The sequence below is a fragment of the Pipistrellus kuhlii genome, unplaced genomic scaffold (assembly GCF_014108245.1).
Source record: "Pipistrellus kuhlii isolate mPipKuh1 unplaced genomic scaffold, mPipKuh1.p scaffold_m20_p_6, whole genome shotgun sequence".
NCBI lineage: Eukaryota > Metazoa > Chordata > Mammalia > Chiroptera > Vespertilionidae > Pipistrellus > Pipistrellus kuhlii.
Genome location: NW_023425562.1, coordinates 25524213 through 25550613, shown reverse-complemented (window position 1 = coordinate 25550613; position 26401 = coordinate 25524213). Strand labels below are relative to the sequence as shown.

Here is a 26401-nt window from a genome sequence, read left to right as displayed (position 1 = left end):
ATATAAAATGCAACCCCCCCCCCCAATCTGAGGCCTTTTTCTTCACTTATTTAATAATCTCTTTTGTTAAGTCCCACTTGTCAAATTTTTCTTGTACATTTAGTACTTTTTGTTTTCTGTTTAGAACATCTTTGCCCATGCTGTGATCCTAGAAGATATTTTCCACTATCTACTATTTTCTTTTAGAAGCATTTAAAAAATATACAATATTTTTGTAGATATAACTCATAGTATAAAATTCACAGTTTTCAGGTGTACAATTCATTGTTTTTATAATATATTCATAGAATTTTAGAATGATTACCACTATCTAATTTCAGAACATGTTCATACCATCCCCTCAAATTCCATATTTATTAGGAGTATCCCTCTATACACCCCATCCCCTAGCTTCTGGAAACAATCTGTTTTCTGTATCTATAGATTTGCCTATTTTGGATAATTCAAAGAATCATATAACATATAGCCTTTGTACCTGGCTTCTTTCACTGATTATAATGTTTTTATGGTTCACCTATATTGCAGCATATATCAGTGCCTCATTCCTTTTTTATGGCCAACTAATATTTTATTATATGGATATACCACATTTTGTATATCCATTCATCAATTGATGGTATTTCGTTTGTTTTCAGTGTCTGATTATTATGAATAATGCTTATAAAGACATTCATAAACAAGTTCTTATTGACATGTATTTTTAATCACTTGTATAATTATTACTCAAATAGAGTTATTAACACATAAGATAACTCTTAACTTTTACAATGATAAGAGTGTTTTCCAAAGTGGCTGTACTATTTTACATTTCTACCAGCAGTGTATAAAGGTTCTCATTTCTTTACATCCTTGTCAAAACTTGTTATTGTCTGTCCTTTAGAATTTACCTATTCCGGTGGGTGTGAAGTGGTATCTTTGTGGTATTGATTTGTGTTTCTTTAATAATTAGTAATATAAATACACCTTTTTATGTACATATCTGCCATTTGTATATCTTTTTTGAAGAAATGTCTATTCAAATCCTTTGCGTTTTTAAGTTATTAGCCTTTTTATTTTTTGAGCTGTAAGAGTTTTTATATATTATGACTATAAGACCCATATGAAAGAAATGATTTGCAATATTTTCACCCATTTTATGGGTGTCTTTTCATTTTCTTGATGATATCCTTTGAAACACAAAGGTTTTAGTTTTAATGAAGTTCCATTTGTCTAGTTTTTCTTTGGTTACTTGTACTTTTGGTGTCATATCTAAGCATCCATTGCCAAATTCAAAGTCACTAAGGTTTATCTTATGTTTTCTTCTAAGAGTTTTGTAGTGTTAGCTCTGAAATTTAGGTCTTTGATTCATTTTGAGTTAGTTTTATATATGTTTGAGGAGTAGGAGTCCAACTTCCTTCTTATGTACAATATATGCACATCCAATTGTACCAGCACCATCTGTTGAAAAGACTACTCTTTCTTCACTGTTTGGACTTGACATCCTTGTCAAAATCAATGCACTATAAATCTAAGAATTTACTTCTGGATTCTGAATTTCATTCCATTAATTTATGTCTATCCCTATATCAGTATCACACTGTCTTTTTATGAAATTTTATTGACTTTATTGGGGTAACATTGGTTAATAAAATTATATAGGTTTCACACACTATCTTGATTACTAAACTTTGTAGTAACTTTTGAAATTAAGAGTTATAAATCCCCCAGTTTCGTTTTTTTTCTTGACTATTTTAACTATATAGGATCCCTTGAGATTCTATACGATTTAAGGATATATATCTCTATTTCTGCAAAAGGAAAAAGGCAGCTGAGATTAAAAAAAATATATATATTATATATATATTATTGATTTTTTACAGAGAGGAGGAGAGAGGGATAGAGAGTTAGAAACATCAACGAGAGAGAATCATTGATCAGTTGCCTCTTGCACACCCCGTACTGGGGATGTGCCCGCAACCAAGGTACATGCCCTTGACCGGAATCGAACCCGGGACCCTTCAGTCTGCAGGCCGATGCTCTATCCACTGAGCCAAACTGGTTTTGGCAGGCAGCTGAGATTTTGATAGGGATTGCACTAATACTATATTTCAAATTCTTTTAAAAAAAAATCTTTCTCATTGAAGTCTCTGATCTACTGTGAACTAAATTTTATATAAGATATCACATGGCTATATCCATTTATTAAAAAGATAATTCTTTCCTCACTGGATTTCAGGAGGACCTTTGTCATTAATTAGTTGACTATTTATGCAAAGCTGTTTCTGGACTCTATTCATTTCAATTGGTCCCCCCCTTGTGCCAATAATATTCCTTATTATTATATCTTTATAGTAGATCTGATTAACCAACAATTTTGTTGTTTTCTAGATCCTTTGCATTCCTCTATCAGTTTTAGAATAATTATGTCAGAGCATCATTTCTTTGCAGAGTATTGACATCTTAACATTCTTGCCAATCTCTCTCCCTTTTCCTTTTCCTCTCTCTCTCTCTCTCTTTCTCTCTCTCATATTGCTTTTCATCATTTGTTTATTGATTGTATATAGAAATACAGTTACTTTTTAAAAATTGTGTAGCCTTCTTATTTTTTTCTACATAGGTTTGGTTATCTCAGTATCACGGCAATTTTATTTTTTCCTTTACATTCTAAAGATTGGAATTTTTAAAAATTTCATTTGTTTTCTTGTCTTGTTGCACTGACAGGACCTCTGCTATAATTTAGAATAGAAATTATTAAAGTACAGGGATGGAGAATGTCTGGCTCATGAGCTTTAAATCATTTGGTCTGGCCCTGCCAACACATTAGGGGTGAGTTAATTGAATGTTTGACCAAATATAGCAGGCTGATTTTTAAGTTGATAATTTTGTAGGGCCTGAGACTGATGTTATAAATATCCAAATTGCTTTTGGCAGAAGAATGTTTCCACACCCCTGTTTTAGTGGGAGCTTGTCTCTTAATTGCAGACTTAGGGAGAACATGATCAATATTTCACCATTAAGTATGATGTTTGCTCTATGTTTTCGTAAATATTCTTTGTCAGATTTCTATGCCTAAGTTACTGAGTTTTTATCACAGTGCATTTAGAATTTTGGCAAATATTTTTCAGAATCTATTGATGATCATGTGTTTTTCCCCTTTATTCCCTTAATGTGGTGAATTATAATTGATTTTTTAAAGTCAAGATTATTGAGGTGAAATACACAAACAGTAAAATTTAACTTTGTTGTGTGCAATTCTATGAGTTTGGGCAAATGCATATCATTCTATTAGACGCTTCATGTGTATTATAAATTGCATTGTCATAATGATGACATGAAGAAGGCATACTTATAACCTGAGTTTAAGTAGAAAAACTGAAACCCAAAGAGGTAGTTTATCATTTATCCAGGGTCTTATATCTAATTAATTAAAAGTAGAGACTCATAATCTTGTCTTCTGACTCCAAAACAGGTATTTGTCACCACACTTTGTTGACAATAGTAGTCTACTAGCAAGACCCCTTAAGGGTGTGGCCACAGCTTCCACTCCTACACTGGGGCTGGTTTTTGCAAAAGAGCTAAGACTAGATCCAGCCAGTGACTACAGTGGGAGGGGAAGCGGAGAGCTCTTGGTGCTCCATGGGGAAGACATCTAGACTTGAGGAATCAGGGGAAGCAGTGAGACCTGGGACTTGAATAAGTAGGGGTTGGAGGGGTAGAGAGAGGGAGTAATCAACCAGCAAAGGAGACTGGGTGACTTAGTGCCAGGAGTAGAGTGAATGAGATTTCGGGCATAACCAGGAACCACATCATTGAGGTATTTAAAGTCATTTTAAGGAGACTTGGACTTTATTCTGTGGACATTGTGAATCTGTTGAAGGCTTTTATACAGCTTTGTGTTTTGGTAAGATGATTCTTGCTGCAGTATGAGGAATTTTGCAGAGTGAAATAAGACTGAAGGAAGAAAGAGCAATTCCCAGCTGCTGTAGTAATCCAGGAGGCAGTTAATATGACCTGAGCCGGAATGACGGATGGGATATAAATGGAGAATGGTTCCGGAAATATTTAGTAGGGAAAATCAGTAGCATTTGCTGAGTGATTAGAAGGGGGATGAGAGGTAAAGAGAAAAGCCTTATGTGAAAATGAAGTTGCTCTGATTGAAATAGCAGTGGAGGGCTCATCTCACTGCCTCTCCTATGCTACAGCAGCTCCTGGGAACATGGTGTGTAAAATACCTGCCTAAATCAGTAGCTTGGTGAGGGGCTTCATCCTCTTCAACCCTTCTTTGGGTGCAAACACTGAGGACTCCTTTCCTCTAACTTCTAAGATGCCACTCTCATCTAGATCTCTGCCACTTCTCCTCAGCCTCATCTGCTGAGTCCTCTTCTTCCCACCTTAAATGTTGGGCCCTGAGTCTCACACACTCAGCTTCTCTTTTCAGTCTTTGTGGTTTCCCAGAAAAAGTCTCCTCTCTGGGTTTTAGTTGTGTTTTTAAGCTCAGAATGCCCCTTGGTTCCAGCCTGCATAACCACTGGTCTACTTGATGTCTCCTCTGAGACTCTCCCAGGTCTCTAAAACCCAGAAGTTGGCTTATTCTTTGCCATTCCTCCCATCTTTCCCCTTTACTGGAATGGAAGGCCTATTCTTCGTTTATCGTCGAACTCAATCAGAGAAGGGGCCAAAATCTAAAATCCAGCCTAAATCGCGGGCCGAATGGTTTACTGAACAGTCATAAACTGTCATTGTGATGGAAACGCAGCGGAGTGCAGTGATGACAGCGCGGTGCGGGCCACATTGCAAGGCCTGGCGGGACAGATTTGGCCCGCGGGCCTTGTGTTTGACACATGTGGTCTAGGCTCAATGAAGATAGATAGATATATATATATATATATATATATATATATATATATATATATATATATATATCATTTTTTTTCTTGCTCGAAGCCCCTTCTTTCCTAACTTTGCACCAACAGTGATTAGCATATGATAGATTCCCCAAATTGTTGTTGAATGACTGTATCTTGTGGTTTCAATGTGTAGCCCAGTTTCAGACACTTCAGGGGTTCTCAGGAAATGTTAATGCTATTAATAACAACTTCCTTCACCTATTGAAGGCCTGTTGTGTGCCTCTTTCATCAAAGATGGAGGAAAGAAAATGGAGCCTCTGCAAAGAGTGTTTAAGGCTTTGCTCTAGAACCTGGAAATAGAGGAAGGGAACGGAGTCATTGAGCAACTGCTGTGTGTCAGATGTCAGTCATCGTCACTTCATTGAACCCCCACAGTGACACCTTGACATAGCTGCCGCCCCTTCCCCCAGGAAAATCGAGGCTCAGGTAGGTTACATAACTTGCCTGAGGTCATATAGCCAGTAGCCTAGGCTGGATTTGAACTTACTGTTACACTCTGCCTATCTGATGAATGAGACACTAAATGAATGAGCAATTAGCTATTTATCTACCATTCTTCTTAGCTAAACTGTAAGCAGGGAATATGCTTTATACTTTAGGGTCTGGCATAGAGTACATATTTAAGAAATGGTGATGGAATGAACTGCAAGAAAAGATGATAAGCTGGCCGGTGTGGCTCAGCAGTTGAGCTTCAATCCAGGAACCAAGAGGTCCAATCCCTTGGTCAGGGCCTATATAAGAATTAACCAATGAATGCACAAATAAGTGGAATAGCAAATACCTCTAAATAAATAAATACACAAACAGATAAATTAATTACTTAATTAAAAAAACAATTTTTGACTTTGTTGACTTACCTATTTGCTATTTCATTGATTTCTGTTCCTGTTTTTATTATTTCTTTTACTTTTATTTAATTAGCTGGGTTTTAGGTTCATTTCTTTTTTTCAGCTTCATAAAGTGGAATTACAGATCATGGATTTGGCGCACCTTCTTTTCTAATATTGGTATTTAAAGCTGTCAACTGCCCTTCAAGGACCATTTTCACCGCATACCATAAGTTTTGTCCTATGTGTGTGCAGTTCTGGGCCTAGCCAGAGACGTGGGCAGAGTTCATATGCGGGATCTGGGACTCTCCTTTCTGGGTATCCCCCTGGCACTCCAGATGCTGTGGTAGTCCCTAACTGTTTGATGTCTAGGCGCTCAGTGTGGTACCATATGGGATCTATTCTTAGGTAAAATCCATTAAAACCGGCAGTCTCTTTTTAAAAAAAAATATATTTTATTGATTTTTTACAGAGAGGAGGAGAGATGGATAGAGAGCTAGAAACGTCGATGAGAGAGAAACATCGATCAGCTGCCTCTTGCACACCTCCTACTGGGGATGTGCCCGCAACCAATGTACATGCCCTTGACCGGAATCGAACCTGGGACCTTTCAGTCCGCAGACCAACGCTCTACCACTGAGCCAAACCGGTTTCGGCAAAACCGGCAGTCTCTTTCAGTACTATTTTTTCCTTCCACACATCAACTATCCTTGAACTTTTGCCTGTGTTTGGTTCTCCAAGTGCTTCAGAGAGTTGTTTAAAAAAAAAAAAAAAAAAAAAAAATATATATATATATATATATATATATATATATATATATATATATATATATATTATTGATTTCAGAAAGGAAGGGAGAAGAAGAGATAGATAGAAACATCAATGATGAGAGAGAATCATTGATCAGCTGCCTCCTGCATGCCCCCCCCCCCCCCCCCCACACACACACACTGGGGATCTAGCTGCAACCCGGGCATGCCCCCTGACTGGGAATTGAACCGTGACCACCTGGTTCATAGGTCAGCGCTCAACAACCACCGAGCACACCAGCTTGGCAAGAGTTGTTTTTTAAATCTATTTTGTCCAGAATTATTCATTTGTTTTTCTGCAGCAGAGTTGGGCTAATATGGCTTCTATCATGCAGGAAGTGGATCTCTTCTGTTTGCACTAGCATTGTACCACCTGCGTCACTAGATGCCATTGGTGTCCAGCTAGATGGTGAGGACTGGAGGGTGTGGCCTGTGCATACTACACCTCTTTGCAGTCTCTGGGCCCCTCCCAGGGTCCACCCCAGAGAAGTGTTGCAGACATTTTTAGGCGGGCTTTCCCATCCCATGGCTTCAGCTGCTCCCTGTATGTTGAAGATTCCTACATCCCTGTCTTTGGCTTCAGCCTCGGGCTGACCTGCAAACCCAGCGGCCTCCTAGGGAGACCACTGTATACATAGCATGTTTACAATGGAACTTGCCAGCTTTCCCTCCCCACTGCCCTCCCTGTGTCCCCACTCACTTTTTTTCTTTTTTAAGTAGAGAAACATTCTTTTCATCCTGTGATCTCTGTTCATAAAGAAACCTCATGACCACTGTTTGCATTTCGGGCCTCATCATCTCTTGTGTATTGGTCAAATGATCTTAATCTTGTGTCTCTCCCCTTTGCAATCTACTTTTAACACCGCCAGGAGACTTCCTTAGGGAAGAGGCTATTTTGAGTATTAATGTCCCTCATTAAAACTCCAGAGTCTCTCCATTGCCCAGACCGTTTTTGCGAAGGCATTTGGGATCTCTGGGGTTCTGTTCCTGCCTGCCTCTTCTGGCCTTGTTCCCTCTGGGCTGCAGCTGGGCAGCACCACTGCTGCTCACAGGATAGTTCTGTCTAGTGCCTGGGGTCCTCTCGTGCTGCGTGCTGAGAACTTAGCCTCCTTCTCTGCCACATGAATTCTCAGTCTTGAGCTGAAAGAGTGTTGCCTCCTCAGTGAGAAACTTCTTGGCCCTTCTAAAGTAGAGTCAGATGATTTCTCCTCTGCAGATACTTCTGTGATGATACTTTAAGTGCTGTGTTGCAATTAGCTATTTGTTGGCCTCCACTTAAGTGGTGGACAGCGACCTTATCTGGTTGATCTCAGTGCCCCTAACATGCAGATCAGGGCCCAGAAGGACCCATTTCCAACAACAGAACTCTCCAGGGCCATAGACAGCCGCCCTGAGTCTGGTACGGTGGGAGATGTGCATGGTTCCTATTGCCTCAGCAGATGCGCTGTGTGTCCACTGAACTGAAGCTCACTCATGATCCGTAGGTAGACTTCAGACTCATGCCAAATCTCCACGAGAAAGGTAAGATTCTTACCTGTTCGTAGGAAAAAGGAAGCCATCCTTACCCTCACCCCTACCATTAAAAAAGAGAAGAATGTGTTTGGTTTAATATTCACATGGGAAAATGCTGTTGATCTTAAGTGAGCATGTGACACGCTTGCTGCAGGCTGTGAGGGGCTCCCTTTGTGTGTGTTGGAGTTTACACTGTTTGGGCCCTTCCTGTAGAAGGGGATAGAAAGTATGATAAATGCTTTTTTTTCTTCTTCTTCTTGTTTTTAAATCCTCACCTGAGGATATTTTTCCATTGATTTTTGGAGAGAGTGGAAGAGAGAGGGAAAGACAGAGGGAAACATCAATGTGTGTCTCCTGCATGCACCATGACCCAGGTTGGGGCTCGGGAGGATCCAACAACTGAGGTACATGCCCTTGACTGGAATTGAACCAGGGACCCTTCAGTCCACAGATCAACGCTCTATTCACTGAGACAAACTGGCTAGGGTCATAAGTGCTTTTCAAAGGTATATAAAAACATGCAGCCAACAGGAATTAATTAAAAAGAAAAGGGTTTTAGATTTATTGAGCTCTTAGGATGTGCCAGGAGCTTCTCACATATGATTAGGTTAGTCTTCATCACAGTACATAGAGAAACTGAGGCACTGAGAAGGGAGTTGGCTTTCTCAGGGCCTCGCCCCACTAAAGTTCAAAGTTGGGATTCCAAAGCAGGTGTCTGGCTCAGAGTCTCTAATGACACATTCAAATGTCTAATGGTCCATCATAGGCACCTGAGTGAACATCTGTCTCTTCCTCTCTCTGAGCACATGCTACCTTCTCTTGTTCTATGTTAGCCTTATCTGCCAACAGGGAGACCACACTTGAATGCAGGGGAGTGTGTTGTTCCAGCAGCGGCAGAGCCCCTGTGGGCAGGCCCTCTCGACCGTGTCCACATCGAGCTAGTACTAGTCATCTAGTAGCTGCTTTGGAGTACTTGTGGAATCCTCAGTGAAAGCTGGCAGGACTCCTCCTGCAGTGTGTGCTGCTTGTTTCCTGCTGACACATCTAGGATGTGGAGCTGTGGAGTCCTCAGTGCCTGCCGTACAAAGGAGGAACTGTAAGTCTTTCTTGCTTTTGCCAAGATGATGACACAGGATGCCTGGAGAGTCTTTTGGCTCTTGGGGTTGCTGCCATCCTCATATTTCAGTGGGCTTTATATTTTCTTTCTGCTGTGTGGTATCCTTGGGAACAGGACTCAAGTTGTATATCCTGGCGGCCTGATCAGCGAGAGGGTGCTGGTGTGGGACTAGAATTGATCAGAGCCTGCTGAGTTAGGGCCACTGCAATGCCTCTCAGAGTGGGGAGCGTCCATGCAAAGTGAGCCTTCACCCCAAGCAAGGTCTACTGAGATTGGAAGGGTGGTGGAGAATCCTTACATTGGCATCTTACCCTCCTAGTCATCACGTTGGGTCCAGCAGTTTATAGACCCAGCCTTCGTATTATGCTGGAGCTCCTTCAGGGGCTTAAAATTTAGTAGGGCAGACAAGGCACACAATAGCACAGTTCCCATAGGGGTGCAACCAGGGGTTTGATGGGAGGTAGTCAGTCCCCTCCACGTGTGCATGTACACATGCATGCATCCACATGCACATACACACATGTGTGCACACATGCACATGCTGTGTATCTCTAAGCAGAGTTAAAATTCTGCACTCCTAGAACTTTCTAGTTAAGGAGCCACATGAGGGATGTCAGGTTCCTCCTGGGCTAGGGTTGCATACTCACATTTTCTGGCAGGGTCTGTCCCCCAACAAGGCATCTGGCCTCCTTCCTTTGCCCGGATACTGGAATCTTCTGGCTCTTTCCAGAAACTTGATACCTTTTTAAAGATGGAAGATTTGCCATTATAAAAGAAATGCATGAACATATTAATTTTGTTTTGGACAGCACATTTGTTAGAATAATTTACATAGTGCCTTCCCTGTGGTATTTCTTTAGTAAAGACCTGTTGAGAAGCGTAGTAAAAATGTGGGCTTCATAATCATGCAAACCTGAGTTCAAAGCCCAGCTATGCATTCTAAAGCTGTGTGAGTTCGAGTTCAGGGTCCTCATCTGGCATCCACATCCAGCATGCCACTATGATAGTGGCAATAATACTACTACATATTGTTGAAGAATAAATATGTAACCTTCCCAAAAAGTTTTTGAAGATTACAGCATTGTTAGAGGTGGCCTAAGTTTATAAGTACAAATTCACTTCAACATACACTAAGTGTCTACCTGCCAGGTACCACACCCAACAAACAGAAGTGACTTGGGGCTTAGCTCATGAAGCTTCTATACTTGCAGGGGGACCAAAAGCTATAGATCAATTAGTTTAACAACAATTAGAATAATTTTGACATATATTTAAATGCAGTGAGAGTGCAGATGGGAGAAGTAGTTCCGTTTGGATGGAGAGAGAAGGACAAATTTGTCAGGATTTTTATTGCAGCTTTAGAAAACATCTCTGGCTGTCATATGCAGAGGGAATTCACAGGAGGGATTGCAGGTGGACGTGAGGCTGAAGGGCCCGTTCAGGGAATCTCTCTGGTAGGTGTGAATCTTGACGGACCTGCCTGCTGACATAGCTACAGAGGTAGGGTAGGACCTGGGCCCCAGGCCACCTGGTGCTGGGTAGTTGGAAGATGCTTCTGTAACACCCCTTTTAGCCCATGAGGGGAGGATTGTTCTGGAAGCCTCTGGGCTTGTGAGAGCTCTACCCGCACCCAGGCTCTGTCTGTCCAGTTTGTGTCTTGCCCTCTGACTTGGAGCTGTAGCTGTAGATTGACCCTCATTTACTGCTAGGAGCCAAGTTCAGTCACCGGCCACGTTTAAGCAGCGTCTCTGAACTTAGTCTTTGTAGCCACAGTGAGAAGCAGCAGGCGGCCAGTGGAATCCTGGCTCCTTTCCCCTTTCTCTGCCTTTTTAGCCTGTGATTTCGATGCCCGGGTAAGCTCACTTAGCCCCCACTCCTGCTTATTTCAAGTGGCACGCTGTTACCCTGCCTGAAAGACAGCCCCTGCCTCACTCACAGGCAGGGATTGTATTCTCCATCATTACTTTAAAAACGTGTTCAGCTAGAAAATTGCGTATTATTTCCTCTGTAAAGGTTTCTCCTTGCTGCCTTTGTGTAGCGTACAGCTGTCATAACCGCAGTTGATATTTTGTGTGCTTGCACTTGCAAGTGCATGGTGCAGGAAGATTAAGATAATCAGGCCATCCTCCTGGGCAGCAGCCTTCCAGTTCAGCTTTTATGAACTGGATTTAAAAAATAAATAAATCAGATCATATCACTCTCCTACTTAAACCTCTCCAGTGGCTTCCTACTGCTCGGAGAAGGCAGTGCACTCTCCATGGCACCACCCGCCAAGCCCCACACCGGCGGCCTCTCCCTCTCTGCTGTTTGTTGTGTGGTTTGTTCTGTTCTGCCTGCGCTTTGAAACCTGTCACATTTGTTTCCAGGTAAGGGCATTCATATTTGTGTTCTCTCTGCTGGGAGCCAGCCTCCCCGCATCTCTGTGTGCCCCGCTTCCTTCCTTTGGCTGTCAGCGCAGATGTCACTTCTTCACAGGGCCCTTGTTTGGTCATTTAGTCCTCACTCTACCTCTCTGGGCTGTCACTCTGTTCTCTAAGGCCCTCATCACCGTCCAACTTCTTTTTAGTTTGAGCTCATCTGTCCATCCCCTCATTCATTGCAGTGCCCTTGCACCAAGAATAGTCTGGCTGCATGAGCATCTAGGACATTTTTGTGCCTGACTGGCTGACTGAACAGGCAGTAACAGGGACATTTTACAGGGAGAGGCAAAAGGCATAGCAGGGATTGTGCGGAGAAGCTGAGAAGAGAGAGGGCGTCTCCAGGGAGGACCCACTGAGACCAGGTACTCTGCTCCGGGGAGCCCCCCACCTGCTCTCTGAGGGCAGCTGTGGCAGGGCGTGGCCATGGGAGTCAATATCCTCTTCACAGGCAGCAGCTCTCATCCACTCTTGGTTAATGCCCATTTTCCATTTTTTCATATGGAAGTAAAAATGGTTTTTATATAAAATTATGGTTTTATAAGTGCTGGTGACTGATTCAATTAAAAACCAAACCCAAATCACCTAACAGACCAAACAAAATAGGATCAAGTAGTCATGGGCCACTAGTTTGACTTTCCTTTCCTGGCTAATGAGAGGGGGGTGGGAGGGGGAGGGGGAAGGGGAGGGAGAGGGAGGGAGAGGAGAGAGGGAGAGGGAGAGGGAGGAGGAGGGAGGGAGAGGAGGAAGGGAGAGAGAAGAGGGAGGGGGAGGGAGAGGGAGATAGAGGGAGAGGGAGGGAGAGGAGGGAAGGGAAGGAGGAAAGGAAGAGAGATGTAGAAGCAGCAATGATGAGAGAGAATCATTGATTGGCTGCTTCCTGCATGCCCCCTGCTGGGGATCAAGCCCACAATCCCGGCATGTGCCCTGACTGGGAATTGAACTGTGACCTCCTGGTTCATAGGTCAACACTCAACCACTGAGCCACACCGGCCAGGCTGACTAATTCTTTTATTATCCATTCAGCAAATATTTGGTGAGCTCTTTCCCTGAATTCAGAGCTTCAGATAAGAAGATGGAAGATCCCTGCCCTCTGGGGGTTCATGGTCCAAGGGAGGGGCAAATAAAGCAGTCCAGTACAATGCTGGATGACAGGACTGAGACAGAGGCGGTGCTTGGCCAGCCTGCTTTTCCAGAGGACATAGGGCTGTTGCTTGGGGCTTTCACCTGCAGGAAGTCCCCATGTGATTCGTTGTTGCTCTGTGCTAATCTGGGGTTCCTTGTGCCCACCCCCTCTGGCCACCTACCCCAGTGATAAGTGTAATTTCTAACTGGAATCACTCTGTGCCCTAGAACGCAATTAGAAACTGCAGAGGTGGTATCCTGGCTTCTTAAGATGGTCTTGCTTAGAAAATGATACCAGGTAGGACTTTATTACTGTGGGAGATGAAGTCCGTTACTTAAAAATTTTAGCTCTACCTTATGTGGCTCTGGGTGACTTAATTACTCTATACGTAATTTTTCTTGCCTTTTAAGTGGGTTTAATAATAGTTTTCTATTCCACCATGCTGTTGTGTAAATTAAAGGAGCACTTAGGTAATTATTTATTAACTGTTAACAAATAGAAACTGCTGCTTTTATCGACTTGTCCCTGATTGTTTCACGAGGCTGCTGATTCTTGTTTCTGTTATGACCAAGGTTATACGTTTTGCTCAGTACCGAGGTGTTGCTAAGAGGAAGGAAGGCTGCAGAGAACGTGTTACTTATTGGATCAAATGTGTGAGTTAACCAGCATTGAGCATTTTCCATTGTGTCCTTCCTTGTGACCTTATTATTTTCTACTTGGCTACATGGAACAGCCTCAGAGGACATCTGTCCTGCGATCCGTTGCACCTGAAGCTTCTGTTCTCTGGTCCTCTGGACATGTGCACTGTATCTGTACTGCAGATGGGGGTCTCAGTGCTGCAGCCTGTGGGTGGAGACTGGGAAGGAAGCAGCATGAGCAGACAAGCCTTCAGAATAAGACCATTTTTCTTACAACTTTCCCTGGTAAAGGGCAATGGGGGCTTCAGAGAGAGCTTTCAGTATTTCAGCAGATGGTCTTATAATACAGTGCTTTTGCAAAGCTGTCTTTGAGACACCAGTGACTCTTAGAAAATGTGCATTGAGTAAGGAGGAACAAAAAAGTGGCACACTGCCCAGCCAGAGTTGCTCAGTGGTTGAGCTTTGACCTATGAACCAGGAAGTTACAGTTTCATTCCTTGTCAGGGCACATGCCCAGGTTATGGGCTCAATCCCAGTTGGGGGTGTGCAGGAGGCAGCTGATCAATGGTTCTCTCTCATCATTGATGTTTCTATCTCTCCCTCCCTCACCCTTCCTCTCTGAAATCAATAAAAATATAATTTTAAAAAAGTGGCACATTGCTGAGTTGCCTTCTTTTTCCTGCCAGAATAGCTGGTTTTGGAAAGTTAGGAAGGTAATACTAGAGAAGTGACCTCTCCTGATTTCTCCATGGAAGTGCTGGGACTTGGTCCTGAGTCAACAGTGCCAACACAGCTCTGCCCCATACCTACTCTTCTGGACAGGACCCATTGGATAGTCAGTGAAGGACAGCAAACTCCGTGGCACCCTATGAGGAAACCTGGGTTCAGAGAAACCCAGCAACCAGCGTCTTGTCGTAAATAATTGTTAGAGCCAGAATCTGGACCAAGCTCTTAGACATCATAGTATATTATCCTCTTAAAGATTAGCATTTCTTTCCTCCCCAAAATCAACTTTCCAAAAACATCATTTTATTGTTTGAGCAAATATTTCCTGTGTGTCCCTGGGTTTCACAGCAGCAAACACAACCGCTGACCTCCAGGAACTTATAGCCTAGAAGAAGACAGTCTGGCAAATAGACCAGTAAATACACAATTTGTCATCTTGGAACGTATTTCTGTATACACACAAGTTTATGCTGAGTGCAGGTTGGCATCTGGCAGTTCTCAGCAGTTTATCTTAGCAAATCCATGTGCTAAATACCGTATTAGCTGTGTGAATATATGTAGCTATGTATAGATGACACAGATAAACACAAGGTGCACTATTTCACTTGTCTTCACAATCTAGGTGGGTATAGTTTCCCACTTTCAGATCAGCAGCCTCTCTGTGTTTCTCTGCTCCCACCTTGCATTTAATGAGGCAGTCTTCTCCTGTGGGGCCCTCTTTCCCAACCGCCAGCCTGCTCTGGTCCTCACTGTCTTCTGTAGTCTGGGCTATTGCCTAGGCCTTCTAACTGGTCTTCCAACCTCAAGTCTTCCCCCCCCTTAATATTTTGATAACTTTATTTCAGATTAATTGGTTTCCTTTGTAATCCTATGAAATTTTAATGTATTTATTGATGTATAATGCATATATCATAAAATCACCTATTTAAAATATACAATTTAATGGTTTTTAGTATATTTACTGCATTGTGCAACTGTCACCACAATCTAAGTTTAGAACATTTTCATCACCCCAGAAAGAAACCCGATACCCCTTAGAAGTCAGTCCACATTCTCCACTACACTATCTTCAGCCCTTGGAAACCACTAACCTGCTTTTTAATCTCTTTGGATGTGCCTATTCTGGATATCCTATATAATAAAAGGCCAGGGACCATAAGCAAAATGACCGAATGATTGCTCGACCAATCACCATGAGGTGCATTGACCACCTCTCGGTCCCTTCCCTTTTTCTCCCCTTCCCCCCCCCCCCCCCCCCCCCCCCCCCCCCCCCGCTTGCAAGCAAATGAGGAACCTTTGAGAAGCCTGTGGGTGGTGGCAGGGTGCAGGGACTGGTGAGCAGGTGGAATGGCTGAGCTCTTGGTCCCTCCCCCCTGCCTGCAGGCTCTGATGGATCAGTGATGGTGAACTGAGGAACCGGGCTGGCTTTCAGGCCATTGGGATCCCAAGCTCAAACCTGGCTGCTCAGGGGCTCAGGCCGGCAAGAAAGCTGGCGCTGGCAACTTCAACTTCATGCGTGTGTGCCAGGCTGGCCGCTGATGGAACACGCTGCCCACTTGGGGCTGCTCATGTGGGCGCCGTCACCGCCGCCGCCGCCGCTGCTGGGGCTTGTGGTGCTGATGGAAGCTGCGGGATGCGCCTGTGACCTACCTGCCCTGGGGACGGAGGCAGCATTTGGCTGGGGACTGGTGGACGGGCACAAGGCTAGGCCTACGGACCCTACCTGCACAATTTCGTGCACTGGGCCTCTAGTTTTATATAAGTGGAATCATAATATGTGGCTTTTGTGTTTGGCTTATTTCATTTAGTAAAATGTTTTCCAAGTTTATCCATGTTGTAGCATCCATCAGTACTTCAATCATTTTTATGCCTGCATATATTCTGTTGTGTGGATATAAAACATTTTTTAAAAAATCCAGATAGACATTTAGGGACTGGTTATAGGGGAAAAGGGGGGATGACTGCCTGCCAATGGACAGAGAGTTGTTTTTTTTGAGGTGGTGAAAATGTTCTAGAATTAGATAGTGGTGATGGTTGTACAATTTAGTGATATATTAAAAACCATTGAGGTTTTTAGCATATCATTAAGGTTTAAAAAGGGTGTGTTTTATGGTGTGTGGCATTGATATATCTATTTATATGTCAATAGATAAATCCAATAACATTTCTCTTTTACATTTTTTTATTAAATTATTATCTGTGTACATATTTTAACCTTGTCCTCTCTCCCATACATTCCCTCCTTCCCCAGAGTTTTGTGACCATTGGTTGTACTTATATGCATGTATACAAGTCCTTCGGTTGATCTATTATTTCCCCAATAACATTTTTTTAAGAAGACATTGATAACAGTTACCATGGATAGACATATTAAGGGGAACGTATATGTGTAATGAGGGAAAGTAACATTGATATGTGCCTACGTGAGAGGGAAGTTGACAGAGCATCTCAGTATCAGTTCAAGGGCAGAGATGATCTCAGATCATCTCAAAGTTATATTTGTCTTTGAGATTTACCTTTTTACATTAAAAATCTGCTATCCGTTATGGTTGTGGATAGGTATATTTTCTTTTCTGTTTCAGAGTTTAATAATAACGCTTTTGTTATCATGATAATCATTATTGGCTGCCATTTTTTTTGAAACTACTACAGTGTACCAGATACTGTGTTTAATGCTTTGTGTGCATAATCTTATTTAACTTCATTACAACCTTATGAAATATAGGTATTGTTAATCTCCCCCTGGTATAGATTAGGAAGCTGAGACTTAGAGAAGTTCTGACTATACCAATGTCACTAGGGAAGTAGCAGATCTAGTATTTAAATATAGTTCTTTTCTCACTCTAAAATCTGCTGTCTTACACCATACTCTATCATCTTTTAAAATTAGAACACATTATTATTAATTTAATGGAAGGGGTGTGTGCCACATAATTTAGACCCAGAATGGCCTTCTGGGAACTGGCATTAATGTGTGAGCCCTGGATGGAGGTCTGAGCCTGGGACTGAGGTCCGGGCACTGGAGGGCGGTCTTGGGCTCTAGGTGGAAGTCTGGGTCAGGGCCTGGACCTCTGGGTTATGAAATGGTGGTCTGGACTGCTGTGAAGGTCTGGACCCCGAGAAAAGACTGGACACTGGGTTTGGGGACTGGGTCCGGGATGGACTTTTTGGCCCCATCATGAAGGTATGGGGCCAGATGTAGATGGAAGTCTGGGTCTTGGCAAGGAGGTCTGGACACTGGAGGGGAGTCTGGGCCATTAGTGGAGGTCTAGGTCAGGGGCTGGACTTCAGGGTCTTGGAATGGTGGTCTGAACTACTGAGGATTTCTGGACCCTGATAAAGGACTTGATAATGGATTTGAGGACTGGGTCCCAGGATGGCCTTCTGGACCCTGGCATGAAGGTCTCAGGCCCGGATGTAATTCTGAGCACCCGATGGAGGTCTGGGTCCTAGGAGGGCAGTTCCAGCCCCGATGGAGGGTTGGGCCCGGGGGCAGGTCTGGCTCATGAGCAGGACCTCTGTGTTATGGAATGGTGGTCTGGAGTACGGGTGGAGATCTGGCCCCCTGATACCACACTGGATTCTGTGTTTGAGGTCTGGGCCTCGGAATGGCCTTCTGGGTCCTGGCATGAAGATCAGGGAACCGAATGTAGGTTTGAGCCCCGGAGGAATGTATAGGTCATGGGAGGGAGTTCCGGGTACTGGAGGGTGGTATGGGTCCCCCATGGAGGTCTAGGTCAGGGGCTGGACCTCTGGGTCATAGAATGGTGGTCTGGACCCTGATAAAGGACTGGATACTGGATTTGAGGTTTGGGCCCTGGGATGGACTTCTGAACCACGGCACGAATGTCTGGGGCCTGGATGTGTAATCTTTGGCCCTTCCCACAGCTGTAATTCAGAATATGTATTTTATCAAACTCTCAGGGGATTCTAATATGTGTGTAACATTTGGGAAGCACTGTTATAGTACATGATTTTAGAGGTGTACAGTTCAATGATTAACCAGTGAATTTACATTATCAAAACACAATTCAGGATGGGATAACATGGACCCAAAATGTTGTGAAGTTGGTGACCTGGGAGCCAGGAAACCTGTGTTCATAGCCTTACATCTGCGTGACTGGGAACAAGTTACTTAATTTGAGTCTTATTTTATCCACACATGAAATGAGGAATCATTTTGCTTGTCTCAATTCTTAAAAATAAAACTTATAAGGCCATTGACTTACCTCTCAGATATCTCATTAGCTGAGCCACATATCTTTTAAAATATATTTTTTTTCCTTTCTTGTTTTTTACCTGTTTGTATCTTTATATTTAAAATGTATTTTTATCAATAGAGTTAGGGTTTTGCTCTTTCATGGGGAGTATGATAGGTATAATAATTCCCCCCCCCCAAATGTTTACCTCCTCATCGCCAGAACCTGAGAATATGTTATTTTCCATGGTAAAAGGGACTTTGTAGATGTGACTAAATTAAAGACATGTGGTGAAGATATTCTCCTGTATTATCCAGATGGATCCAAACTAACTTTAAAGGCTCCTTATCAGGGGTAATGGGAGATTGGAATATCAGAGGAGAGATTGAAATCTCAATAAGGACAGTGAGCTTTGTGACAGTAGTTAGAGGTCCAGGTGATGTGGGGCCAGGAGCGAAGAAATGCAGGCAGCCCCTTGAAGCTGGAAAAGGCAAGGAAGCAGAGGCTTCTCTGGAGCAGCGGTTGCCAACCTTTCAGACTTCACGGACCACCAGTGTCCTCGGACCACAGGCTGGTGACCGCTGCTCTAGAGCATCCAGAGGATAGAGCCCTGCCAATACCATGAGTTTATCCAAATATGATCTATTATCTCTGTAACTGTAAGATAGTCAGTTTGTATGGCTTTCAGTAGCTAGGTTTCTTGGTAATTTTTTTTGCAAAATAGAAAACTGATATGGAGGGTAAGTCAGTTTATGTTTAATGTCATTATCGATGTGATTGGATTTAAATATACTAACTTGACCTTTAATTTCTGTTTATTCTGTCTGTTCTTTGTTCCTCTGTTGCTTGTTTCTTGAAGGTTGTGTGTGTGTATGTTGGGGTAGGGGCGATGTAGTGAATCAATATACTTTAGAATTCCATTTTATTTCCACTATTGGCATTTTATTTGTGCCATTTTTTTGTTACTTTTTAAATGGTTGCTCTAGAATTACTTTAAAAAAACCCCACTATGTTAAAAATATTACTTCAGGAATTAAGAACTTTATAAAAGCATCCTGCTTGGAATTTTTCTGAGCTTCTTAGGTAAGTTATTTGTAGTATTTAATTATTTTGGAAAGTTTTCGATCTTTGTCTCTTTCTTTTGCCCCATTTTTCTCTTCTCTGTGACTCCAGTTAAGAATATGCTATTTCATTTGATATTGTCATATCTTGGTTGCACTGTGCCATTTTATTTTTCATCATCTTTGTGTTTCAATTTGAGTAATTTGTAATGACTTGCTTTCAGGTTCATTGATTCTTTGCTCTGTCCATGATTTCATGACACAGTGTGCTAGAAATTTATTTCTAGCATTTCTGTTTGATTCTATTTTATAGTTTTGGATGATGTCAGTGAAAATGGTGGAATAAGGATCTCTGAAGTAAGGATCTCTCATGAAAATGGTCAGAATCTATTTTTTCAGAACTTTGAAAATTAGCCGAAGGCTTGCAGCAACCCAGGAATATCTGTTAAAAAAAGGGGGGAGGATGGAGTGGGGGCGGGGCGTGAATCTCAATAAGGACAGTGAGCTTTGTGGCATTTTAAACTGCCTTATTCCCATCCTCTTCTCCCCAGTTAAGCAGTAACCTGGAAAACAGACAGCTGCACCCAATCTCATATGAGGACTCAGCTTGGGGAGGCACTGCCTCCATCTTCTTTCATGTGGCAGGATTTAGTTTCCCTCTGATTCAGTTCCTTACCATGTGGGCATCTCCATCAGTGTGAACAAGCGAGGAAGAGCGTATGAGCAAGACAAAAATCACTGTCATTGGGAATTGGAAAGTGACAGCTTATCACTTTTGCCATATTCTAACATCAGAAGTTAGTCACAAGGCACAGCCCGTACTCGGGGAGGGCATCACACAAGGGCATGAGTATCAGGAGAGCATTCATGTGGTTTATCTTAGAAGGGGTGTCTACAACATATTTATTGTGTAACTGATTGACTTATACTTATTCCTATAATTTTGTTGTTGTTGTTAATCCTCACCTGAGGATATTTTTCCATTGATTTTTAGAGAGAAGGGAGAGACACACAGAGAGAAACATTGATGTGAGAGAGCAGGGGTCAAGCCTGCAACTGAAGTATAGGCCCTTGACCGGAATCAAACCCAGGACCAGTCAGTCTGTGAGCCAATGCTCTGTCCACTGTGTCAAACCAGCTAGGGCTATTCCTATAATTTCCTATTTACATCCTCTTCTTCTCCCCTCATTTTCCTCCTTCCTCTCCTTTCTCTCCCTTCTCTCCCTCCTTCACCTTCTTTTTCCTCTGCCACCCCTGCCATGAGATAGGAAGTCAAGACTGACAGAGTCTTCTTTCATACTTGTTATCTGTGTCTTCCATTGCAACATTCTGGCTGCAATCTCTATACTATATTTCAGTTTACTAATTTCTTCCTTACTGCCCTCATCTTAGGGCTTGTCTTATCCATTTTATTTTTCATTTTGAAGAAATTGAAATTTATAACATTTACCTGTTATCGGATTTTCCTGGTCCAGGTCCATAATTTCTTCTTTTTTTATTTTTCTCTTTTTACACCAGAAGTTATTTCTTCCATATATTTTTTTAAGGGTGTGTGTGTGTGTGTGTGTGTGTGCCTGCCTGCAGGGTGGGGCGGGGCAGGGGGGATGGCAATGTAGTGAATCAATATACTTTAGAATTGTGTGTGTGTGGGGGGGCAGTCTAACATTTTATCAATTGGAAATTTGAATACTGGCTGAATATAATGATGTTAACTTTTTTTTTTTTTTAACCTTTTCATTGCACTTGTTGGGGTGACATTGGTTAATCAAGTTATACAGATTTCAGGTGTACAATTCTATAATACATCATCTGTGCATGGTATTTTGTGTTCATCACCCAAGTCAAGTCTGTTTCATCACCATTTATCTCCCTCCGCCCCTTTCTACCATCGTTAATTTTTTAAAATTTGCATTGGTGCTATGGTTCTATTTAGGAAAGTAAAAATCCTTATCTTTTAGACAAATATGTCGAAGTATGTACACATCTGCTATAAGAAATTTGAGGGTTGAGGGATTGTGGTGACTATAGGTGAAACAAGACTTCATTTAGTTTATAATCTGAAAGCTTAGTGATGCCTGTCTAGGGTTTTATTATATTATTCTAGTCTTATTTTTAAAATTTTCCATAATAAAAGTTTTTTTATTTTTATTTTTTTCAAATTCTGTTTGTAATGTCCCATAAAATAAATTTAATCTGGAGTGAATTAATATTTAAGTTGCTGATTTTATTAGTATTCATCCTAAACATTATATTTCTGCACATATTTGGGATTGGTTTGCAGGCTTGTTTTGAATAGAAAGTTTGATATAGGTCTTGTTTTTGCTTTGTTTTGTTTTCTCTCTCATTTATTTCCTCCCTGTGTAGTAGTTATGTGGTTGCCTATATCGCACCCAAGTGCAGGGCTAGGTTTGATGTGGCCTTAGAGGCCTGTCTCCACTGTGGTTCTGGTGGGACTGCGGCTCTGGGACCTAATCAGGAGTGCTTGGCTCATTTGTTAGGGCTGTAGCCCAGCCTTGTGGGCTAAACCTGGGTCCAAGCAAACTGAAAACCACGTCCTACGTTACATCAGCTTCTTAGCCCTAGGCTCTGTGTGGCAAATCTGGCCCCAGTGCCTCCCCTCTGTGGAGCGTTATTTGCTCTGGCCATCTCTGCTGCCATCAGCTCACCTGCTGCTTTGCATTTGTTTAGTTGGGGATTTTAATCTTGCTTTTTGAGGCTGGCTATGTCTTTTCGATCTTGTGTTCTTATTTTTTATCTGCCCTGGCTATGTGTTTGGACCAAAGTAGACACATCAGAGTATGAACTCATTGTGCTCTCTCAACTGGAGGAAATCCTTGACTGAATCAGTAAAGATTCCTTTCAATTTCCCATTCAAAGACTGTAATCTGCTGAGTATATCTTCATAAAGGTGATATTTTTCCTTTGTGTTGGAGATAGCATACTTTATTCAGTATTTTTCCTCCCAGAAGACTGTTTTGGAAATCTCCTTAGAGAAAATAGCAACCCGCTACCCCATAAGTTATTCTGTCTGTGGTCTCCTCAGCACACATCCCTCTCTGAAATTACCTGATTTATCTGCTCCCACATTTGTCTGTCCCACTGGGATCTAAGCTTCCCGGGAACAGAAACTTTCTCTCTTTTCTGTTTGTATCTGCAGCCCCTTTATGATAGTTTCTGTCACATGGTGGACACTCAATAATATTCTGATAATTACTGAATCAGTCACTGAAACCTGTCTGTGCCTCCCTCATGGTCATGCTGAGAGATGGCCTGCTGCATGTCCTCTGTGAGTGCTGGGAAGCAGATGTTGGACTGCTACAGCTATATAGAGTGACTAGTGTTGTCTAATCCCACCTTCATTCATCAAAATCGAGTCATTGAGGGCCTACTCTGGGCCAGGCACTGACATCCAAGTGTTTATATCTCATTCATTTCCTATATCCCTTTACCATGTCACCTCCTGTCGACTGCCAGTTACTGGGTTTCATTATAAATCTCAGATGAACAGAGTGGGTTGGTAGTACTGATTAACGGGTGGAGTGAAGGCAGTGAGCTAGTCACCTGTCTGGCTCACTGCTGGAGGCCAAGGCTTTGAGGGATGTGCTGGAGTTGGCTGAGGCCCTTCCTCTCACAGAGCTTGTTCCAGTGGGCAAGACAGACTCATAGCTCTTGAAGCAGTTCCTCACTTACTTGGTAACAGCTTAGTTATGTGGCAAATTGATGTAATACAGAAAGGCCCCTACTCCTCAGTATGTCTTCTCCTGTGTGAACAGTCTCTATGTGGCCTGAGGAATGGCAGTAGTTGGGGAGCTCTGCTTGGACCTTAGCTCTGCGTCCTGTTCTTGACATCAGTGTTCATGGTGGCAACATGGGCCGAGCATTCCTGGCGCTGCTGCCCATCCCGATGTGTCAGTTAGATGATGGCTAGACATGTGGAAGTGCCCTCTGGTCTGCTGTCCCACTGCCCCCTAGTGAATGGCCATGGAAGAGCCTCAGGACAATTTCGCTTTCAGATGTTATCTTCCTGCTTGGCTGGGACTGTTGGCCAACAAATGTCCAGCAGGGCCCGGCTATTTTACTGAGTCAGATTCTCTGATTGCACCAGGGATAGTTAACTGGTAAGTGCTGGCTGCTGAGGATCCAAGCGCAGATTAGCCATGCTTGCATTCCTGGAACCTGCCTCAGCATTATGTTTTGAAAAATCCTGTGAGAAATCCCCAGTATTCACTCTCACTGTTTGTATTTAGTTGTTTTTTTTAAAAAAAGTGTTGGCATTCCACAGGCATTCCAGAAGCCTTCTTGGCATTTTTAGGTATTTTACAGCTGCCTCAGGAGCCAAGTTCCTACTCCTCTGTATTCTGCAGGTAAGAAGAAAACACACAAGAGGAGGCTAGCAGCTTGCTCAAATTCACAGGCCCCTCGTTGATCCAGCTGGCATTAGGACTTGACTCTCAGGTGGTCAGCCTGTCGCCCAGCCCTGCTGGCTTGGATTTTCCTGGGAGCAGTGTGGTCCTCCAAACCCAAACCTTTCCTCAGGCACGTAATATGGGGCACGACATATCGTGCCCCATATTACCATCCTTCCCCCACACCCACGTCCACTCCCGCTGCGGCTTCAGAAAGGCTCCATGCCAAGGAGAGAAGCAATGCCAAGGAAATGAGCTTTCAGACACACCACTTCTTATCCTACCTGGTGTTTCTGAGCAGGCAGATCCACGCACTCATAGTGCAGTTTGAAGGAAGAAGCCCAGAACTCAGTGTCACACTGACTTAGGTTCATGGTCCACCTTCGTCATCAACTAGCTCTTGGGGTCATGAGAATGAAGTCGACCAGGAACCTACAATAGAATGGTGTCTGAGCACACTTGACCCTTAGCAGAGGGTGGATGACAAGCAGATGGCATTATCCCTCCTACATGTACCAAGCCTGTCTTCCGGAGTTCTCAGACCCTACTTTGCCATGATGTTGGTGTGCCATTGTGGTGGCCTGCAGTGACCATGCCCTTTATGGGGATTTTCTTTAATCTCTATGCAGTCCCGTGTGGTTCTGTTCCAGGTTTATATGTTACTAGAGGCCCAGTGCATGAAATATGTGCATGAAATTTGTGCATGGGTGTGGTCCCTAGGCCTGGCCAGTGATCGAAGTGCAAGTGACTGGTGTGGAAGGGCAGGTCCCAGTTGACCTCTGGGCCCTCGGCAACACCTGGGCCCCTACCCACCCTCCCTCCTTCGCCTAGTCACGGGGCCCAAGTCCCCATGCAGAGATGTGGTGAGTTTAGCTGAACGCTGTGGGCCAGGGTGCAGTGTGAGCCTCTGGGTCACCCAGCGGTGCCACCCGGGTGGGCAGCGTGCTCTCTCCTGGCTGGCCTCGTAGACCAGCTCCTGCGTGAACCCATGGAGAGCCCAACTGGCCCCTGTGGCCCAGCTCATCCGGAAGAGGCTGTGCGGGTGCAGGGTGGGCTCCTCGCTGGTGCCCGGCACCTGAATGTGGGGGGTAGGACTGGCTACCCCAACACTGAAGCCCTGGCATCCTGGGGGAGGGTGGCAGGGGGGTGAGCGCAAGCTTGGACACCCTGCATTCTCTCTGCACCTCCATTCTCATCACCCCCGCCCCCAGGTAGCTAACAAGAGGTCACAGGCCCCCACCTGGGCACTGCGGGAAGCTAGTTGCCACCACCCAACCCAAGTTCCCTCTCCTAGCCCAGGACTCAGCCCTGATTGGGCAATCAGGGCCTGCTGGCTGCTGGTTACCGTCTGTAGGGCTGAGCCCCCTGCCTGGCTCCCTCAGCACCTGAGAGCCAGCAGTGGCCCTGCCCACTGTTGTCTGCAGGATGATGGGTGGGGCACTTGGTTCCCATTCGCACCTGCCTTGGCCTGGTGCTGCCTGCTCACCTGCTCTACCATCCTGTCGTGGTCCCAATTTCATTGGGGCCCATCAGGGCCCGTAACACCTCCACTGCCGCTCACTGCCAGCACTGAGTCGCTAACACCCCTCATGTTCCCCGCTGCCGTGTTCCCCACCACCATGTTCCTCGCCATCCCCTGGTGGTCAGTGCACGTCATAGTGAGCGGTGGAACTTGCGGTCGAACTCCTGGTCGAGGGGACAATTTACATATTGGGCTTTTATTATGTAGGATATCTGAGTAAGTGGGACCTTGGTGGAGTTAGAAAATTTTTCAAGGTCACTCAGTTAGTGAAGGGTGATGTGGGTTCAGCCCAGGTTAGCTGGTTCCAGGTTCCTTATCATGGTTAACCAAGCCCCTCCTCCTAACTGTGACCATGAGGGTGAGTCCTCAACTGTGTGCACCAGCAGTTCTGTTTGTTCCCACCAGGTGGGCGAGGGAGCCACTGCAGCCTCCAGCTCTATGGAGTTTGCCTCACCAAAAGGACATCTCTGCCTCTTACAACTTAGAGAGTGAGTCACTGGCCTGGTGTGGTGCCAGGTGTACAGACTCCATGCCCAGATATACGGACATCTGCACCTGCCATTAGGACCTGGCCCCAGCTCTTCCCTCGTAGCAGTGAGCATTGGGCCACTTAGCCCCTTGGTTTTTTCATTTATAATAGGGCATCATAATAATCCTACCTACCTTTTAGAGAAATTGTAAGACTCAAATGAAAGAATCTGTGGGAAGCATTTGCTCCAGTACTTGGCACATGCACTAGGAGCATTCAGTAAGTGTTAGTGCTTGTCATCCGCGAAATGGTTCTTGCAATGACCTACCTTGAAGTGTTGAGGTGAAAATTAAACACAAGATAGGCAAGCGATCTAGCATAGCACGGTTTCAGTTCGTTATCGCTCTTCTTCTCATTTTTAATGCCACCGTGAGCAGGAATCTCTTGTAGCCCTAGCCCAGCCGCTTATGGTTAACATGGGCTTTGTTCTCTTCCCACTAGGCCAGCGAGCTGGAGAACCGAGAGTCGGAGCTGAGGCGCCGCGACACCTTCTACAAGGAGCAGCTGGCGCATATGGAGAGGAAGGTAAGACTGGGCTTTGGGGGCCCAGGTCTTAACGGCACTGACAGGGAGAGAGGAACCCACAGTTCCTCAGTGCTCATTCACCCCAACAGCCAGTCACCTCA

At 43.9% G+C, this 26401-nt stretch overlaps 1 protein-coding gene across 5 annotated transcripts in view; it reads left to right on the top strand.

The window, feature by feature from the left end:
* The window catches only part of CHCHD6 (coiled-coil-helix-coiled-coil-helix domain containing 6), a 195763-nt gene that overhangs the window by 68848 nt on the left and 100514 nt on the right, over nucleotides 1-26401 (top strand). For 3 of the 5 annotated variants that reach the window (XM_045574359.1, XM_045574361.1, XM_045574362.1), the window contains exons 7-8: nucleotides 5587-5596; nucleotides 26226-26300. The exons of 1 other annotated variant lie outside the window; for it this stretch is intronic. In XM_045574359.1, the coding sequence (XP_045430315.1) occupies nucleotides 5587-5596; nucleotides 26226-26300 (85 nt within the window). Of the gene's footprint in view, nucleotides 1-5586; nucleotides 5597-26216; nucleotides 26301-26401 lie in introns of all 5 variants that reach the window. One more of the 5 variants, XM_045574360.1, reaches the window with a different exon arrangement.